This window comes from Eutrema salsugineum, unplaced genomic scaffold (genome assembly GCF_000478725.1).
Source record: "Eutrema salsugineum unplaced genomic scaffold, Eutsalg1_0 scaffold_2, whole genome shotgun sequence".
NCBI classification, from domain to species: Eukaryota; Viridiplantae; Streptophyta; class Magnoliopsida; order Brassicales; family Brassicaceae; genus Eutrema; species Eutrema salsugineum.
Genome location: NW_006256829.1, coordinates 9459898 through 9481608, shown reverse-complemented (window position 1 = coordinate 9481608; position 21711 = coordinate 9459898). Strand labels below are relative to the sequence as shown.

The window sequence follows — 21711 nt, the reverse complement described above, 5'->3', positions numbered from 1 at the left end:
AAATCTAAAAGTTATAGATATGCGTATAACTTTTTTACATAGAGCAGAAGGAATGCATATCTCTTAAAAGTTCAATATTTGTGATTTATTTTAATTTTTAAATATTCGCTTAGATTACGAATATCTGAACTTTTAGATCAAATCAAAACAGATAAATGTATCGAACAAATTGATATTTTACCCAATGTTGACTATCCAGACTGAGAGAATATTGAAGCTTATCGGCCGCGTAGAGTCTCTATCCTAAATATAGGGCCTACCTAGAGGCCTCAATATCATTAATTCCGTTTCTTTTCTACGTAAAATGTGAAAATGATTAAGCAAATTTCAATCTCGAATTTTTAATTATGAGGACACAATACTAATAACTGTCGAGCTGAAAGTACGACGTTAACATCACACGCATTGCGCCTAGAGGCGGCCCCTCTTGGCTTCACCATCTCATCGAGTCTGAAGCTGCTAACTGTTAGTCTATATGAAGAGCAGCTTTAGCCATTCATCATATCTTATGTCGGCCTTTTCGGGTTTCCTTTGCTCAGTGTGTCCTCTGTTTTCTCCCTTTTTTCTTGGAAAATACCTTCTGGTTTCGTTCTTGTTTATGCATTTTGCTTTGAAACTCTTTTCATTTCGGTTATTAATGAATCAAATACAAGAGTTAAAATAAAAAGATCACGCATTTTGCATGTAACAGAAGTAACACAAACGCCTAAACAATTTTGATATTTCTTGATTAAAAAAAAAAAAATCATCACCAGTAAATATTCCAAAGGTAATGAATCATCCTTACAAAAAAAAAAGGAAAAAAGAAAAACCAGATATCCAAACTTGCCCGCCATCGACAAACCCCGAAAAACTGTACTTTCGGAAAATATCAAACTAATCCCATAAACAAACCAAACATTGTTTTCTGTTAGTCCTAAAGTAGCACTCACGGGTGTCTTGCGATTAACCGGCCTTCAAATCAGAGTGAACCTGCGGACAAAGAAAGAAAAAATTGTTAATACTTTAAAAAATACGAAAAATTGGCCCAAAGATAAGGGAACAAACAACCAAACCCAACTTTGCCTTTGTACAATGATTAAATCGCAAAAGGCTAGTGTAAGTTGTTACCTTCTCCAGATGATTTGTTCTTGCCCCAGCATTTTAGTGCTGAGAGTTTGTTGCTGAGAGGAGTTTTTGGCACCGGAATGAATTTCCCGACGAGAGCAAGAGGCCAACTGGTCAAATTATAAAGGTTCGACTACAACGTTAGCTATGATTCAACATGCATATACTATATAAATACGTATCAACATGTATAACTGTAAAACAGTATAATAATAAGACTAACCCGATCACACCGATGGCAGCGCATATGAGCCACTGTTTCCAGTTAAGTTTCGTTGTGGACGCAAATTTGCCGAGGAACTCAACAATGATAACCTGACAAACAAAAATAATACATTTTGATTTAGTAAGGTTAATATGATGCAAATTATTATTTGTTTTTGTGATGGACCAATTTCTTTACCTGGAGGACGAGAGTTATGACTATTATTCCCATGAAGAGACGATTCTTGATAACGCCTTTGAAGATGTTCTTCTCGTCTGGTTTTCGAGCATTGAACTCGTTGAAAGCCTGTTAACCCAAGAAAAGAAGAAAAAAATGATAAACATATGCGATTTACACACTCGTTTTATACGGTAAAAGAAGAAACTCGATTTAAATTAACTCACTTGGCAGAGAACAAAGGCGTTGAAGATAATTGTGTTCTTCACTCTGGTGGCGTGTTCAGGAACTTCATGCTCAAGGCCAAGTATGCTTACGCCTCGGAAATTGAGAACTAACAAAACACTCACTTGATAGGTAGCCTACAAAATTTATACAGTTTCAACTTTTTATTACTAAGGGTTAAATTCCATACATGCAGAGAGTTTATTCATCGATTTTTTTTTACCTGAATCAGCAAGTTTCTCCACATGATGTTCGTAATAAGAGGTTCTCTGCAAAAGGTAAGTCAGAGCAAATTAACACATCGAACAATAACCAAATGTCTTATTTAATTTGATTGTGAGAAACCAAACAAAAGCTGAAGAACAATACTTTCTGCCAACGGGAGGCCTCCCCATGAGGTGATCAGTGGGTGGTTCAGTAGCCAAAGCCAAAGCTCCAAGAGTGTCCATAATCAGATTAACCCAGAGAAGCTGTATGTTAAAGAAAACACCAAATGTATGAGCAAAACATTATACATATAGTTTGAGAGATGAACTCTTAGAAAAGAGCCAAATGCAACAGAAACTCAAACCTGCACAGCGGTAAGTGGAACGTCGCCACTTGATATAGCAGCTACAACATTAATGACGAGAGCGGCGACATTGACTGTGAGCTGAAACTGGATGAATTTCTGAATGTTGGCGTAGACTGACCGTCCCCAGCGAACAACCTGTATATATCAGAAGCCACCCCAAGTTTAAAGGTTGGAACAGCGAATAATCAGACTATGTGTTTTGCAGAACTTGAGACAACTAAGTGAGTCTATGATGAAGAAAAAATGAGTGAATTTGAACAAACCTTGACAACGGAAGCAAAGTTGTCATCCAAGATGATGATGTCCGAACTTTCTTTAGCCACTTCTGTTCCTGCTATTCCCATAGCAAGACCAATATCTGCCTGTAAATCCACTCAAAAAGTCCAACACCAAATCAGAAAAAAAGGCTTTCTGAATAAGCATAGACTTCAACATAATCAGTTAAATTTTAGTAAACTTCTTCCAATTGTTTACCTCATGCAATGCAGGAGCATCATTTGTACCATCTCCGGTGACAGCAACAACATGCCCACGTCTTCTTAGAGATTGTACCAGCAGAAGCTTGTCATTAGGCGACGATCGGCCCATAACCTTCACAAGTGAAACAACCAAGTAAATTTCAGTTTAGGCTGTTACTACTATATCATATTACAATAAGCAATGCATCCGCTGTTCAAAGAGAATATCTGTATTGGGTCAGGCCTAAAGACAGGCCAAACCTCTACATAGAACGAGATTAAGAGATTCAAAAACCTACCAACACATTCAAACTTAAGAATTAGAAAAAAGTGTTGTGAACAGTACCGATATTTTGTCGCTAATTTTGTCTCTTTCTGCATCGGTCATGGCGCGGAATGATTTTCCTTCAATGAGATTAGGCTCGGAGTCTTCTGCATCTGAAGTTAATATTCCACACTCCAAGGCAATAGCCCTGGCAGTTTGGACGTTGTCACCAGTAACCATACGGACCTGAACATCGACAAATATTAAGAAGTTATCATGCAGCGTTATTAGTAGGCTAGCAAGGAAAAAATATATCGGAATGGGCTTTTCTGGCTTTTTTTGTTATATTCAAATCGAACAGAAGAAGCACCTTGACACCAGCATTCTGACACAACTGAACTGAATCTTTGACTCCTGGTCTACATGGATCCTGTGCAGATTTCAAACATTTCCATCAGAAACACTACCAAAAATTATTTGAGGAAATGACATGCGAGTTGATGTCTGAAGTGCAAAAATATATATGGAATACTACGTAATGTGAAGTGCCAGTAAAAGCGATCTCTAAGTAAGAGAGCCACCACAATACCACAAGTTAAAAGTAAAATGTACATAAATAAACCAAATTAATACTCACCTTTATGCCTACTATAGCCAGTAAAATAAGGTCATCCTCTGGAAGTACCCACTTTTCTACTTCTTCGCCAGTTGGGACCTTTTCAGCCTCAAAGGTTCTAAAGGCCAGTGCGACACATCGTAAGGTTCTTTTAGCCATCTCTTCAATACCTTTCTTGAAATACAATTCCTGGAAACATTGGGCAAGTGTCATGACAACCCAAAGGGTAATCGCAGAATCATACAGATAACGCCCAATATTAGAGGGTTGGTAAAACTTTTCACAAACCTTGTCTTCAGTCATTGGTGCCACATTACCATCCTCATCGATGTAGCTTCTGCATGATGCCAGGACGATTTCAGAAGCTCCTTTCCAGTGAACATGAACTTCGCCATCAGCCTGAAAAGTAATCAGAAGAAGAAAAAGTCAAATAAAAAAACTGAATTGTGCTTATAGAGAACTGAGAGAGCCTAATCACTTTTAACTGCATCGATATTATTTTGACTATCTAGTAATAGTAGATTCGCAGGTTATTATTAGCACGGAACCTTACGTAAATAGAGTACAAAAATCCCAAGACAAGAGAGGTGGTATTATTCCCCATAATAGTATATATATTATAGCAGCAGAGATGTTACCGTTTTTACTGCGACACCACCACGTTTCTTCTCCGAGTTAAACGGAAAAGCATGAAGAATAGAAGACTGCGACCTGGCTGTGTCGAAATTCATTCCCAGCTGAAAGAGAGAGAGCACACAAATCAATCGTCATCATATATTCATATAGGTATGATAAAACTGTGTTCGAAACTAGAAAACAATAAAAACAAACCTTAATTCCCCAGCCAAGAATGGCTTTTTCGGTTGGTGAACCAGAGAACTCTAAATCACCACCGCCCTGCATGAGCCTTGTCTTCTTTAACAAAAAGAATGCTAAGGAAATTATCTAGAAAGTCTGATTCTTAACGTATTAAAACTACTTACCTCTGGGACGAAAATACTACCAGTCGTGTTTTGAGCTATTCCTTCAACGCATAACGAAGTGATAGTGGCTGGCAATTGTTCAGTATCTGTTTTCTTGCCCCCGGCATAAGACTCAACCACTGTCATCTAGTTTTTAGGTAAAGAAAAACATTTAGAAACATCACGTGGTGAACTGTTCACTCGAGTCTATTACTCTAACATAGAACAAGAACAAAGATTTGTAAACACGAAACACACCTGATTCAAAGTTAGTGTTCCAGTTTTATCGCTGCAAATAGTGGTGGCAGAACCCATTGTCTCACAAGCAGATAGCCTCCGCACCTGCACATGACCTTTTTGTCAGGCTATATAATCGAATGGCTAAAAGAATTATGTATCGTTCCCTGCCATCACACAGGAGAGATAGAAGACGGTAAAATAATCATACCAAAGCCTTGTCTGCCATCATTTTCCTCATTGAGTAGGCAAGGCTGAAACGAAACAAAATAGGAGAAAAGCAGATATAATCAGCAGAGAGAAATGAACTCTCTAAACTATGAAACTAGACAAAAAAAAGTAGTTGAAAATAGAAAATAGAAAATATATACGTTAAAGTAACAGCCAATGGAAGACCCTCAGGCACTGCCACTACGACAATTGTAACCTGCACGAATAGCAGAGTATTAGGAGTTTTAAAGACTATTAAAGACTTTTAGTGCAAGCTCCCTATTAGACTAAAATGGATAACTAGGAAACATACCGCTACAGTAATAACTTTGATCACATCATCAACTACATGGCCGATTTTTGTCTTTCCTTTAACAAATTGAGGACCCCCACGAATGTCTCTGGTGTGACCGGTAAAATATCTGTAAAACAAAGAGGCAACATTTAGAATTGTTCGCATGCAGTGATGATGATATGGATTTCCAAAATAATAACAAGCAAAGACTATCCATACCGAACCAGAAGAATCACTAGCACAGCAGCAGCAACCGCTAAGCCAATGGAACCAATAAAAGTAGCCACCCCATTTAAGCGCACCTGGTTCAAGCCCGTCAAAGATTAGCTCGATTTGTAAAACTGAAAAGATCGATTAACAGTGATTTAAGAAATCTACCTGCAAGGGAGTTTCTTCACCATTGTCTTCAGAAATACTGGCCATCAGCAATCCCCATTCAGTGTTGACTCCAACACCAGTAACCTTGCAAAAAGAAAAGAGCACACTTATCATAAGAAATGGAGGAGTGTTTTAACTTTATATTTTTTCTATTAGCATTTTCTGCTATAGAACAAGAAAATTAGGGAGGAATCCTACCAGCATAACACCATTTCCATCTGCCACTTTACAGCCAGACATTAGAAACGGGTCCTTGTTAGCGTCTTTGTTAACCTAAAGAAAAGAGGGGAATATACTGTTAAGAGTTATACCAAAAAGAAACGAGAAAATCAAAACTTAGAATCATAGGAAACAAAGACATACGATTTTACTCTCTCCAGTCATGCTAGACTCATCAAGGGCAAGAGAGTGGCCAGCTATCAGCACTCCATCTGCAGGAACCTAAAGATGATTTCAAAATTTAGTTAGATACATGGTAATATAGAAGAAAACAAAATTGAAAGGAGGACTAGATCACTTACCTGATTGCCAATGTTTAAGGGTATGACATCACCAACCACAAGGTCGTAGATTGAAACGTCCACACGTCTTCCACCTCTTATCACCTGTGCAGCAATTAACAGAACTTGTAGAGTAAGAAAGGAAACAAGAAAGGGAAAGTATGAGACAAAATTTACACTAGTGCAAATTCATACCTCCAGATGTATGTTTCTCTTTTCATCATTCAAGTTCTGAAACTGGAGCGACTGTTTGTAGTCACTGACAGCTGCGAAGGAGGAGAAAGCATCAGAAAAAAAACTACGAAAGTCATTCCCTAAGTAATTCAGAGGTACAGGTTAGAATTACCTGTCACGACAACCACAAGTATCACTGCAAATGCAATGCTTCCTCCATCATACCATCCTTCTTTGATACCCTGTAGATGATTGTTATCCAAAATAAACAAGATTATGTAAGACAGTTGACATTACACTTTTAAAAGAAGGAAGAGCCGATTTAGTTGATTAATTTTATCAACAAACCTCTGTTTTTATCCCAAGCGCTAAAGACGCTACTGCAGCCACCATCAAAATGATCAAAGTGAGATCATGGCAAGCATCCCAGAGAAACCTCTGTGATGAAAAACAAGAAACCAGCAGGCTTTATGAGAAAGTGAACAGGGAAAAACTAACTTGAAGCAACACAAAACTAAATAACTAATAATACATATGTAACTTCGTACCAGAAACCCTTTCCCTTTCTTGCGAGGATAGGTGTTTGAACCGAAAGTGGTCTTGCGCTTTAGCAAGTCATCATCATCCCCACTGATACCTTTCTCAGTATTTGTCTTGAGCAAATCTGACAATCCTTGAGCCTGATGCAATTTCCCACCAGCATTTCGAGCATAACAATAAGATAAAGTACAAACCAGCAAGAAAGAGAGTAGAGATAAGCACCGTAGTTATAAGAACCGGTTCAAGACTGAGATCTTACCCCTCCATATTGCTGCAGGGAAGCAACGTTATGATCCTTCGACATCAACACAAGCTGTTCAGGTCCAATTCCAAATTCACCAGCTGGAGTTGCAGCAGCTGTTGGTTTTTCAGCACCTGAAGAGAAAGAAAACCACACCAATTAAGGTTAAGTATAAAGACGTTATTTTCCACAATTCAGAACCAGATTATGCACAGCACAAAAGCATACAGTTTGCCCAAATTACCTTGCTCACGCCCCATATCCAAGAAACGATTCGCAGCCTAACAATGAAACAAAAGAGACTAATGAGTTAAAAAAGCTCAAAATCACACTAAAACCATGATTCAACAGCCGCAAAGTAAATTTACCAAGAGAGCATGAGCGTGACTTCTGATCTTGTGTCTCATTTCTCTCGTTTCTTGCTCCTTCTTCAAGTCCAAGGTGTAACGGAATCTCCGTGAGGCATTGAGCACAAGCGCAGCTTTCTGCGATTAACATCATTCATTGTTGGCGCAAACATAAACAACAATCAAATTAAGAAACATATCACAACATCAACGACAATACTGATTGCAGATAAACAAGCATTATCATCGCACTTAATCCAAAAGCCCTATCACAACTGAGCCAAAAAAGCCAAAAAAAATAAAAATGGCATCTATAGATTCAGTGTAAATTCTGCAGTACAAAGTAGACGCAGAGCCACAAAGAAGAAACAAGCAATAGTTTACAAGAGGAATGGAAATAAGGACTAGCTCTTACTCTCCACTGTTGAAGTCGCTCGATGGAAGCATTCTTGGAAGGGATGTAGAAAGTGTCGGAGTCGGAGTCGGCGTTGTCACTCTTGCCGGACTCCAAATCGCTTCCCCGGCGCCTTCCCGGCGATGACTTGAAGAGACTCGTCATCGTAGTCGCAGGAGAGAAAACGCCACAAAGTGAAGAAACCACTCAATCCCTAAAACGAAACCCACTGAGAAAAAAAAAAAAAAAAAAAAAAGATAAGCAAGTTTGCTGTTTAAAGGTTGCTTCTGCTTTCGACAACCACGTGAAATAGCAAGCAGGAAAAAGGCAATTTCTCCCGGAAAAAAAAAAGTAAAATATCTCTTCGAAACAAAGTATCTTCAGGAAAATACTGAGAAATAGAAATCCAAACAAAAAGGGGAATAGAAATTTGTGCGACGAAACCAAACCTTCTTCGCTGAGAGAACAAAATTAACCAAAGAAATTTTCTCAGATTTCTTCCAAACTCGTAGACATTAGCTTTGATTCACAACAATATCATGAAAAATCGAACATATATAAAAATCAAAAACCGATGAAAGCGAGGTCTCTCTCACCCACCACGAGAAAAAAACGCTCAAAGCGGTTACTCGATTAGTCAACAAAAATTCAAAACAAGTAAGACTAAAGAAGACGAAGAAGAAGAACAAAGGAGACAAAGCGACCAACACTGCAAATCTTAATTTTAAACAAAATAATAATTAAAATAATTTACTTAATATAGCTTTTTAGTCGAAATACGAAACTCGGTTCCCAAGTCGGTTAAACGAATACCGAGAACGAGAACAACTCGTTTATACCTAGAGAGAAAATGCCTGTTAGTTCGCCGGAAAACGCTACTTGTTCTCGCCGTATTCAACTTTCTCGGTGGAGAGAAGAAGAAGTTGGGGAAAATAAAGTTGGGGAAAATAAAGAATAAAAATTGGATTAATAGAACAGTAGCAAATATATATATATATATCTATACACATATATGTATAGATAGATCTAGGTTTAATGGGTAAAATCCTAATATTACACTAAATAGAAGAATAGCCCTTGGGCCGTTATCTGGGTATTTCCTTTTTCTTTTTCTTGACAACTACGCAACGTGGCACGCGCAAAATAAATGCTCGTAGTGGTATAAATTTATTACCGTACTCATTATTTTTATTAATATAAAAATATCTCCGTATTAATCCTTTAATTAATTAAATCTATTCTATCTGATAATAGATAAAGTTAACCAAGAATATAATTCCTCTGAAATCTTTACCGATTGTTGACCACTTGCCGGTTTAAACCATGTGTTTGTCTAAATTTGATTAATAGATTTTAAAAACTAAAAAATCTAGAATGTCTGTCACCCAATAATCAATTAAGTGTAAAATAAATCTTTTTTAATCTTACATAAGAAAATTTTAAATCAATTTGAATAAACAAAATTATTCAATATTTCAAAATGCTACAAAATATATTTTCTGTATAACAAAAACACTAATGAAAAGAAAGGATGTTGAACAAAACAATTCTTTTGACAAAAAAAAGTAAAAGTTTCTCCAAAATCATTAAACAATTAGATTTAAAATTTTTGGTTAGATTTCAATTAGTCAATATATTTGATTGATCATACTGTATTATGTTACTCTGAATAAATTAAAAAAAGGTTAAAATATAATCAACCACCACTGATCTATATAAATTATAATATACATAATTTCTATATTTTAAATCAATTTTATTTTCAAAATTTTCTTATAATAAGTATAATTTTTAGAGGATAAAAAGTATGATTTCTAAATCAATCAACAGAATAAATGTGACGAAAAATAAAAACGTTTGTCAACAAAGAAACTTTATAGATGTTACCATTACAAAGATTTAACATATTTGTACTCTTCAATATGCATATATATAAACTAAATTTACATAGAAATTATTCAAAGACAATGAAATAACCATTTACATTATCAGTGTGTACGAGAACCAATAAGAAATGTCGAAAAGAAAATAATTCAAATGAAATTTACATAGAAATTATTCAAAGACAATGAAATAATCACTTACATTATCAGTGTGTACAAGAACCGATAAGAAATGTCGAAGAGAAAATAATTTAGGTGAAACTATCTTCTTAACATGAAACATATATATATATTTATACTACTGACAAGCTTATCTCGATATGAATATAAATGAATTTTAACCACTTAAAAATTATCTTCAATCTTTCTCCGTAAATCTAAACCACAGATGATAAGATTATCTCGATGCGAATATAAATTAATTCCAACCACTTAAAAATTATCTTTAATCTTTTTCGTAAATTTGATTCACAAAAATCTTATCATCAATAAAATTCTATAATAATATTTTTAGTTCAGTTTTTACAAATTTATTTTAAGATTGGACTTTGACGGCCCATAATATTGAATCCGTAAAACACACATTTCGTTTTCAAAATTACTGGACTTTACGAAAATTATATTTTAGTTAAATTAATAGCCCATAATACTGAATCTGTAAATAATATTTTATTTCTAAAATATATTTAATAAGGAATGTTATTTTGTATAGAACCTTCATTCTCTAATGGTTAATTCTCCAATGGTTAATGTAATCTGACCTTTTATTTTTGGTTAATCTACTTTAATGCTTTTTTCGATCAAACCTTTGAAAAATCACGTCGAAATTGTTTCTTTATTTCTTTTAACTTGACCTCAGATATAACTTTAGTCCCTTTCGCAGTGTTTGATCCTTATTGTTGACCCAAAAAGAATAGTGTCTTTTAACAAATATATAAATTACGTGGTCGGACAATTATCAAATTCTGCCATGACTCCAATCGAAATCCGAAGTATCTGTAATGGAAATGACTCTCTGGTCAAAACATTATTTATATATACATGATACATCTTAGAATGTAGTCGTTTTTGTATGGAGTCTTGGTATCAAGTGACAACAAACTCTTTGTCGCCATGCACCGACTTACTTGAGTATAGAGCAAATCATTTTTAAAAAAATTCACGTTCTATTCTCAAGATTCATGACACGATCGGAAAATAGATTAATCACTATATTAGTCACCCATTGATATTAATTAATTTATTTATCTCATAAATTGTCCAGATATTAGCAGGCGACAAAAGATAAATTTTATTTCCAAAAAAAACGCGGTAACACGGCCAATAAACGAAACTTACAAGAAATTTCGTCTGAGTGTCGATTAGAATAACTGTTGTATATTGAGCGATTCGTACTCAACATTGTCTCCAATGCCACGTATGCGGAACAATTTTTGTAAAAGCATAATTGTTAATTTAGCTGTTCTTCTATTCAAAATAATCATAACGAAAATATCTTACGGGGTCCCTTTTTTTAATACGCGTAGAGAGTTCTGTAAAGCTCTGAGACCCACTAGGAGCACCTGTAAAGTATAGATTAGATTTGTGATGGAATTTCTCATATTTTTAATTCGAATAGTAGTCGATATTATTCGTTAACCAACCATAATAATTAAGTGTGTGATAGTATATTAATAATACCTATGTACAGTACAGTACAGACTACAGACAGGCAAGCTTTGTTTCATTGTTTGTAAGTTTGTAACCACTATACAGTATATTTTTTTTTTTTAAAACTGACGTGTCATGCTCTTTGTCCTTATTGATGATGTGTCGATTTATAGGAAAACGATTATCTTACGTGTCAGTTGAATAGCTGACTGAGAATTACGACCTTTATTAAAACCTTTACTTTTCTTTTGTGGTCCCAAGAGAGGACTAATTTTGTTGTATCAGTTTATTTATTAAACTTTTCCTATCTACTGAACACACACAAAAAAAATTAATATCTGTTTCTAGATTGTATCTTAGCTGTGAGACGACAAAAAAAATGAAAATTTGTATTCTAATTTTATTAAAAGACTATCGATTGTGTCAGTAATGAAGAGTATTTACTATAAGGACATATACCATGCAGTCTAAATAAACCTACCAAGGTAAATCGTAATTCTCTTAAAAATGAGATAACCCCATCGAGATACATACTTTACTTTCAGTAGTTAAGTCCATTTTTTTTAACTTCATTAGTTAAATACATGTCTTAAGAGTTTATTGCCCCATTAGTAATCTCTAAAAGGTCATCACGGGCTAAACCTGGTTCAAATTTGAAATTCCAATACGAAGGTGAAAAGTGGTCAATGTACAAGGCAATATTAAAAAGTCTAAAATGACAAAATAAAATAAAAGTTGAGTACATTTGTAGATTAATTTCTAGTTTAATTTTTCGCATTATTTTTATTTATTTACGGAGAAGTCATATTTAAATACTGTCTATAATCCAGATGAATGTATTTAAATCTATGCAAACTTTTTTTTGGAACATTATTAAATATATGCATATTTACAAGAGAAAATAACTTCGAAAGAATTTAACACGATGAAATTACACTTCACTGCCTAGAAGGCTTTCTACATTTTCAGTTTATCATAATTGTTCTCTCAATTGGTTAAAGCTAATTGTTGGAATGGATAAATGCAACTGTTGTATTCGATAATTAATTTATAAACGGTATGTTTGAGTAAAGGTAAAAAAAGTTGGGCTTGTATATGTTTGGGAGCGGATACTTTATGTATACTTTTTGATAGTTAACTGAATTTGCATTTCTGTTTCTTACGAGCTCAAGAAGAAGAATTAAACTGTAGTTAGTGTAAGAGTTTGGGTCATCCACAACGAACTTGTACCACTAAAAGTCATTTGAAATTAAAAAATAATAATAATGATAACCTCAGTATAATGTTTTCGATGAACCTCCAATGTTCAAGTAAAAAGTTATTTGATTTGAGCATAAGGGAAAAGTAATCAAGTTATCTTTGTTTTGTGTAATTTAGTGAGTTCTTATAATTTGGGTATTAATTTATTCATGTAAGTTTACTGAATTCTGTGTTTTTTGTATGAAGTGTAAAAATTAATTTGTAGTGCCTTAACTTTACTGGATCTGAATAGGGGGTTTTAAGGATCAGATATATTTCTTTCTTCCTAAATATTGTATTTTCACTTCTTGATGCCCCCTTTTTTTGGTCGTCACTTCTTGATGCCCCTCTAGTGGGACATCCTTATGACTTTTGAGAAAACAGTAATATTTTAATCACTGGAGAGATAAGAAATTAAAACAAGAACACAAATATTTGTTTACAAACTGTAAATCTGTAAGCCAAACGCTACGTTTCGTAATACTTATTCGTAACATACTAACATAATAGATCACGATTGTATTAATAATCTGTGTTTGGTGATAAACTGGGAACGTTTATTCTCTACATATGTAAATATTATCTAAAAAACAAATAGAAGGAATCCCAAAATTTGTTTTTTTTTTTAATTTCAAACTCCAAAAAATGTGTTCACAAGAGGATGCTGCTAAGGGAAAATTGAGACAGAGTTTAAGTTAAATGATTATTTTTTTGGACAAAAAGTTAAATGTGTATTGGTTATGTGTTTTCTTTAAATGTCTTTATCATGTTACTATTGTAGTATTGTTGTTCACTTCTTAATTCTCGGCGTTCTTTCTTCTTGTTAACGACAATGTTCTTTTCTAACTGGTCATCATAAAAGAAAAAAAAAAGTAATTAAAGGTTTATCTTTTTTTTTAAAAAAAAAAGGGCGCCATTAGTGTCAGCATAATTCTACGAGAGAGAGAGAATCAATATTAGTTGCCATACGAAGTAAACCTCAGACGTTAAACACTTAAACCATATGTAGGAGACATTTTTTTTGTTGAACATTATATGTAGCTGTAGGAAACATTAATGAACCAAAATATGATAATAAGAAAATTTCTTACGCATAAAAATGATAAAGTTTGATTCAGGGCGCATTAGTCTAAGACATTTCGCGTGATTTGTTCAAATCAAAGGGGAAATATTCATATATTATTATCCGTCGTTAGTAGTATTTAATTCTCTTGTTTTGTTTTCATCTGTGTCTCACGATATTCCGTACTGGTTGTGTTCCACATCACCACCTATTGGCATAATTTTTTTGTTTATTATTTATTTTCGACAAAAATAGATATATGAATATTTAGATATTAAAATCACGATACATACACCTGATTTCTCTAGTCCTAACAACCTTTTCTTTTTCGAGATGTTTCTTCATCGAGCATCTAATCTCTAATATGAATCACGCGTCGTTGTCATTTATAATAATACTACTTTGATCGAAAGAGAAAAAGTGGGGGTTCATTTCGTAATCTGGAAAAAAATTATAGGTGGGATGTGATATTATTACTAAACACATCCACCCAAAAATATAGATTTTTTTGGGGACCATATACTCAAAAATTACTTTGAAAACAAAAATTTGCATGTCGACCATATTTTTCTTAACATTTTAAATCTGTGTATGTTACCAAAATTTTGTTTAGTCTGAGTTTTATAAAATATCTGATTTTTCACCTACTTAGTTGATCGTGACTATGAAAAAAAACTGGAAAATCTCAACCTCCATCGTTCATGTAAGCCACACTTCTCTTCGGAGTTCGGACCCACTTTCATCTAAACGATTCGTGCGCTTCTTTCGGAAAAACGTCAAAAAAAATTGTTTAGTAACTCTGGATAGCACCACGAAACATTTCTTCGTGCTTTATTCATATCTACAAGACACAATGATAGGTCAACAGTTTTAATTTGCTCTCATTCAAATTTATGAATTCTTGAATTTTACTGGTATAAGTTACGAAATATAAATATATTTTAATAATATAGGTAACCAAATCAATTAGATTTAAAAATCTTTTCATGCAATAGTACATTACCAATAGGAGTATTGCGATTTGCAATTATCCCAATCACATAGCACAAGTGCACAACGTCTTCATTGCATACCAAAACCATAATCTCCGACGGAGTAAGTCTATATAACTTTACATTCGAATCATCAATTCAGTTTTGATATAACTTGTAATATCTCGACCGCCATACTTCCACGTCTTCTCTGCGTGTAGATACTAACCCTGCACTCTGCAGATCACAACGATCTTTTTTTAAATCTTTCCGCTACCCATCTTTGGATTGATCGTGTTAAAGGACGTTTATTTGAATTTCGTTGAGATAAATTACAAAAAAAAAATATAAATGCACCACCATATTCCATAAATAGAACCATTACAATTGTGATATGATGGTACTAGAGCCGAATTTAGACAAGTGTGGCCAGAACATGAAAGAATATATAACTGTGATTTTTATATGGTTAATAAACAATTTTTTTGAAACTTTCCAAAATAATACACCGGCAATGGAACAAAAGTGAACCTATACTGACCGAAAGAAAACGTGTGGTTTATCGATAATGGCAGTTGGAACGTCACAAAACTAAGTATCCCTTTTAATAGGATAAAAACAACATTAAAATTCATCACACAAATGGTTTAAAAAAAGAAGCTATTTTATAATTCTTAAATTATTGTAAATCTTATGTTCAAGACTTAAAGTGCATTGATCTAATGCATATATTTCGGTTAGACAATATATAACATGATCCAAAATTCAGTTGTCCTTTTCCAAAGAAATAAAAGTCAATTGTCGTCTGTCTAATTTATAATTCTGATCTGAAAGACACTATTTTCTACAATTACTTCTACTTTTTAAATTCCAACGATATCAGCTTCCTTTTGTTTTCAGACCGTACGTTATAAGATTGTAATGATTTGTCCGAGGTGCTAATCGGATTATGGCCAACGTCACTTTATACTTAGATGTAAACATTGTCACAATTTTGGAATTAAGTTTGAGATACAGAAAAAGATAGCCTTGCCTGAGGCTCAACAAGGACAGGCAAAAAAAAACTAATTTTCGACCTTCATAAATGGCATTTACCAAATAATGCAAGAGAAAATACAGTTTATGATATAGTGGGAGTTTGAGGAACATATTAACTAATCACAACTAATAAATATTAAAAAATAACACAACTTCACGCAATGGTTGCTTATTTTCTGTAAATCAAAACATCACTAGTTAACTTTCTCATACCTTGCGCGGACTAATATAATTTCTATTTGATTGTTTGAAAATCTGATAATAGGTTGCATTCATTTGTTTTTTTATTCTTAAGTATGTTTGTTTATTAGATTCCTTACATTTTAATGTTATAAAACATGATCGTGAAAACAATATAAAATAGAAAAGAGTAAATAAAAACATAATAGTATCCAAATAATTTAGTTTAAATAGTTTTGAGATCTTTTGATCACTGTTTTATGTATTTTAGACATAATTTTTTAAGTACGGTATGAATTTATTCTATTTTGATCATTTTTATATGTTTTAAACATCACAAATATCGTCATTCCATTAGTTATATATATATATATATATATTTTTCAACTTTTTTGTTAAAGTTTTTTTTTCTAAATTTCAGTTTTATTTTATTTTTGTTTTGAAACAACATTTTACTTTTTAAATAGATTTCACTTTTTTTATATATTTTTGTTAATTTTTCTAAATTTTGGAAACATAAGAAATGGTAAACACTAAGAGATATAGTAGATTTTTTTTTCTTAAAAAAAACATTTTTGTTTATTTTTTTAATTTTGGTTTTATAAAATTTTAGAATCGGTTTAATTTGACAGCGAAATTAAACATTAAACCATAATAATTTAGACCGGTTTGTTTTAAGTTATTTTTTACACATCATCAGTTAAGAACCAATTAAAAAATGACATGTAATTGCAAAATGAGGCTAATCGGTCTTTTTACGATTAAAACTCATTCTAGAGCTGACACGTAAGCGAAAAGTTGTGAAACTCGCTGTGAGCACGACACGTAAGAAAATCACTACACAATTAAGTATATAGATTTTATTTTTTATTTATTTTTTACATTTTTGTTAATTTTTCTAAATTTTGGAAACATAAGAAATGGTAAACACTAAAAGATATAATATTTTTTTTTCTTAAAAAAAAGTGTTTGTTTATTTTTTTGAAATTTTTGTTTTATAAAATTTTAGATTCGGTTTAATTTGACAGCGAAATTAAACATTAAATCATAATAATTTAGACCGGTTTGTTTTAAGTTATTTTTTATACATCATCAGTTAAGAACCAATTAAAAAATGACATGTAATTGCAAAATGAGACTAATCGATTTTTTTACGATTGAAACTCATTCTAGAGTTGACACGTAAGCAAAAAGTTGTGAAACTCGCTGTGAACACGACAAATCACTACACAAATAAATATATAGATATTAAAAATATTACAAATACTTGCTAAGAAAAAGAACCAGCCGACACATAAATAATAATTTCTAAAGTAGTATTTTTTTAATGACTCGAATAACAACTTTGAGTGATTAATTTAATGAGATCAAGATAAAGAAGAAACTCACACTTTGCCTAACCAAAACGCAAGACACCATAAACAAAGATACTCTTCTTTACTTTATTTTCCCCCATTACTTTCTACTAAATTTGATTAGAAAGTATAGAATCAAGCACCATTGACAAATCAAATCATTATCAATAAGATATTAAATGTGTCACAGAAAAACAGATGCTTTTAATATGAGGAAACTATTTGAATGAAATATCAAAGTAAATTGATTAGAAAGCAAAGAGGAACAAATATCTCAATACATTTGCGAAGTACAACAAACATACAGTACATATATATATATATATATGTCGGCTAAATAGATTCCTTTGGTGACTAAATTCTTTGTGAGAAAAAAGAAAAATTCTCCGAACAGGGAAATAATTGCCTCGAGGATTTGTCTGAAACTCTTATAAGAAACTACTATTATTTTCGAGTCGCAACTCATGGACTTTATTAAAGTTGAAAACCGGGCCAAAATGCGCCCCAGTCCAAAAACATATAGGCCCAAAGCCAAGCACCTGCAGCAAGTTATGTGCTCACTCAGAGACTCATAGTGTTAATTAAGTGAACAAAGAAACTGAAACTGAATCTGAATCATGTTCTCACTAAGTTTCAAATGAAACCATTAACAAAGACAAAACTTGAACCCTTCTTCGGGTATTTAGATTCGATGGTTTTACATATTGAAATAAGCAAAGCAAAGCAAAGCAAAAGAAAAAGATGATAATTGAAGAAGATAGGTCAAAAGGGGAAAGGTAGTGTAGTGTTTATCAATCAAGAGTATCATCATTCTTCGTCTGAATAATCAAACTTAACCGAATGTGACTGAAGATCGATCTCTCCTCCTCTGTAGCTTCCTCGTTTCTTCTTCGTCTTCTCATGTCGGAAACCCCTACAACATAATTACATAAAGACCAACACAAAGAAGCAAAATTTCAGAGATCAAGACATGAACCTAAATCCATTTCTTCATTTTCGTACCAAACCTAAACCAATTCTAGTGCAATCAAACCAAATAAACCAAAATAAAATAAATATTCATTGTTGTTGAAAATCATCTATTCTTTATACATGAAGTTACTTATTACGCTAAACCTAACCAACGAAACCGAAAATTTGCCAAAACCATATCAGAACGAACCAGAAATATTTTGATTATACTTAGGTTATGTATTTTCAAACCCCAAATAAGCAATCCGAACCAAACATAGTAACCAAATCAACACCCCTAATTGCTAATTGCCTAACTCAGATTTAGAAAGTCCAAAGTGACTCTGGTTATAAATCTTCAAACCCGAAATAACCGAACCAAACCAAATATAACAACCGAATCAACACCCCCAAAGTCCCCCGTTGTCAATGCGTAGCTCCTATATAAAACAAAGTCCAAAGGCTGAGGAGCTTTACCTTCCTCTGACTTGCCCTAGAACCTCTTGAGCTCTAGCACCATATCCCGAATCAGCACCGTCCTAGAAGACACAAAGATGTAAACTTCAATAAAAGTATTGGTAAAACAAAGATTGCTATAGAAGGAGAAATAGAGATTATATAGAACCTTTGCCCAATAAGAGTTGTCTTTAAGCCTTTCGTCAGTGAACACAACTTCTTCAACGTTCACTCTCTGAAACGGTTTTTTGGGCTGTAAATCAATGTTTAAAAAACGCATCAGTTACACAATCACTTAACCCAAACAAATCAATTGATGCAAAACTCGGTTACCTACCTCTTTTGAGTTAGAAAGTCCTTTTCCTGACTTCTTATTTGTTGATTTTGTTTCGCTTTTCTCAACATTACCGTTTTCCTGAACGTCAGTTTGCTTAACAGGTGTTTCTTGAACACCCTCGTCGGCTTCTACTGCATTCTCTTCCTTCTTCATACGTTTTGATTCTTCATCATCCTCAGCCTGCTCTTTTGTCTCTTCGGGCTCTGATCTTTTCCTTTTCTTGGAGGCTTTCTCCTTATCATCATCACCCAAAGACTCAGCCTCACTAGATTTCGACTTGTTCTTCTTCTTCTTTTTCTCTTTCAGTCCGTCTTTGATCCCAGCATCAGTCTCTTTGACCTTCTCCTCCTCGGAGACCTCCAACTTTGTTTCCTTCCTTTTCTTCTTTTTATCCTTCTTTACTTTCTCTACGCCTTCCATTGCATCCGCCTTGGGAATTCCATTCACCGCAACTTCTTTCTTCTTGTCCTTCTTATCAGTTTCGTGATCTACACTTCCTGCTTTCTTCTTCCCATTTGCGATCTCATCATCACCGGATTCATCTTTCAGCTCCACAGCTTCGAGATGGCTACATGATACAGAACAAGAAAAAGGGAAAATCCAGATTGATCACGGTTTCAACACGAATCAACCAGTAAACCCTTCAATTTATATCTTCCGAGCATGACAACAACAAAAAAAAATGTAATGTAACTAAAAAGGAAACAGCTTGTTGTTATATATGAAATAAGCGACATAAGCTTACCTCTTCTTCAAAAAATCGCAATAAATTTCCTCTATGTCTGGTAAAGTACTGTTCAGTTCCTTCTTCTGAAACAATAACCAAAGAACACACTCAACATTGAGCAGCTAGTCCGTCGAAAAATTGAACAAGTTTTAGTCTTTATCTCCAAACAGCAACAGAGGAGTCTCTTAAAAATCGAAAATTGATTGAATGTACACACCTCGATTTCGGCTTCGGAGAGCAATTTCTTGAAGCATTTAGAAAAGCCACATCGCTCCAAGTACTGAGCTATTGAGCGAAGAAGAAGAACCTTCTGCTCCGATTTCAAGGTTTTGCTCTCTTTCCCCATAACTGGTCTGCAGATCAACACTTGGCGAGGCTTGAGAGCTAAGAGGGCTGGGTTTAAGGTGTTTGAAGAAGGTTCCGCTGCTAGGGTTTTGGGCATATGTATGAAGCTTGTGTCGACAATCTGAGCTTAGGACAAGTTCCTTGTAACCGAGGCGCATAAATGGCAAAACCCGATGAAGACCCGACCCGATTTAGGAAGAAATTAGGGCTTTACTCGGCCCGTTTTAAACCCGACTCGATTGTGTAATTAGGCCCGTTTCATACTATAGACTATTCCAAAAATTATAAAATGATCATCATTCACGAAATTTGTTTATTAAGAGATGCTTGGTTGGTCACGGTTTAATTTTGAACAAAAAAAAAAAAAAAGATGCTTGATCACGGTATGTAGGATAACGTTTTGTGGTAGTGTTATCTTTGTATTTTATCATTGGAATGCATGTTGTTGAAAAAGAAAAATAATGATTAACACTTGAATGAATATACATCTAACTACTTTCTAGTACAAATATTTGAAAACAATTCAATCCTTTGTTTAAAAAACATTAACCAAACGTTTTAGTACTGCGTTTGGGCCGAGATTTGTTGGGTTTAGGCAGAGACAACTTTTTGTATTTGGATATCTGCTTCTAAACTTTTGGGCCGATACGATGATCGTGTCTTTTTTATTTTTTCGGGTCGTTCAATGAAAAACCTTTTGCGGATTTGAAGTAACTTGTATGTATAGTTTTATTAATTAAATGGTAGACGATAACACTAACACCCTTTCTCTTTCATAGAGAGAACGTTAATATTTCGAGAGGCTCGCATTTGGCAAGCACCACAAGTAGCTTTCGCTCGGTTTCCCAAATTCAGATTAGATTCTGTCAAACCAAAGACAAGAAACATTAGCAAGAAACTCTCAGGAAGGATAACAAGTAATGGAAATGTTAGGTCGCAAAAAGAAAATGATCAATTATATAATTGAAATGGCAATAGAGTTTTTTTTTTTAAACGGTATACTGATAAGTTTACCGGGAATATGAAATTGGCATTTTTATGATATTTGTTCCGAAAAAAACCAATTGTATAAAGATTTCAAATTGATGGACAAGTCACTACAAAAAAACACAAGATTAACAACAAATTTTTACAACGATTTATTTTCGTTGCAATTTTACTACGAATTAACAACGAATTCGTCGTTAATTCGTTGTAAAACGATTCGTTGTAAAATCGTTGTAAATTTACGACGAATTTACGACGAATATCAGCTTCGTCATAAATTTACGATGATTTTACAACGAATAATAATTTTATTTAATTAAAAAAATAATAATTGTAAAATCGTTGCACATTTACAATGAATTAACAACGAATAATTTTTTTATTAAAATAAAATCAAATATTCATTGTAAATTTGTTGTAAATTTACAATAGTTTTACAACAAACTCTTATTTTTTAAGTAAAGAAACATTTTACAAAATTATTGCAAGTTTTCTATTATTGAAAAATATCTTTTCTCCTAAATACTATAATTGTAAGTTCTAAAATCTTATTATTTCATGTTTACTTTATATAAATTTTATGTTGATTTATTAAATTTGTTGTAAATTTACACATAAGGAGTG

The 21711-nt window shown here is 33.4% G+C and overlaps 2 protein-coding genes across 2 annotated transcripts; both read right to left on the bottom strand.

Moving 5' to 3' along the window:
- Positions 1-698: 698 nt before the first annotated feature.
- LOC18018091 (calcium-transporting ATPase 8, plasma membrane-type) lies at positions 699-8858 on the bottom strand. Its single transcript, XM_006401181.2, has 35 exons — positions 8745-8858; positions 7927-8134; positions 7533-7649; positions 7409-7445; positions 7183-7298; positions 6932-7063; positions 6732-6821; positions 6556-6625; positions 6405-6475; positions 6231-6314; positions 6073-6150; positions 5908-5982; positions 5710-5793; positions 5551-5633; positions 5350-5458; positions 5198-5253; positions 5038-5080; positions 4848-4931; positions 4611-4736; positions 4459-4524; positions 4266-4364; positions 3916-4026; positions 3649-3816; positions 3382-3441; positions 3093-3257; positions 2763-2879; positions 2552-2650; positions 2286-2423; positions 2084-2184; positions 1938-1983; positions 1717-1851; positions 1511-1618; positions 1331-1422; positions 1111-1217; positions 699-972 (listed from the first exon to the last, which is right to left on the bottom strand). Exons 2-35 carry the CDS (start codon positions 8068-8070, stop codon positions 962-964), a joined length of 3222 nt encoding a protein of 1073 aa, XP_006401244.1. The 5' UTR covers positions 8071-8134; positions 8745-8858; the 3' UTR covers positions 699-961.
- Positions 8859-17883: 9025 nt separating this feature from the next.
- Positions 17884-20223, bottom strand: LOC18018090 (nucleolar and coiled-body phosphoprotein 1). The gene is made up of 6 exons (XM_024156929.1): positions 19973-20223; positions 19774-19838; positions 19029-19596; positions 18861-18944; positions 18713-18774; positions 17884-18197 (listed from the first exon to the last, which is right to left on the bottom strand). Exons 1-6 carry the CDS (start codon positions 20195-20197, stop codon positions 18092-18094), a joined length of 1110 nt encoding a protein of 369 aa, XP_024012697.1. The 5' UTR covers positions 20198-20223; the 3' UTR covers positions 17884-18091.
- Positions 20224-21711: the final 1488 nt, after the last annotated feature.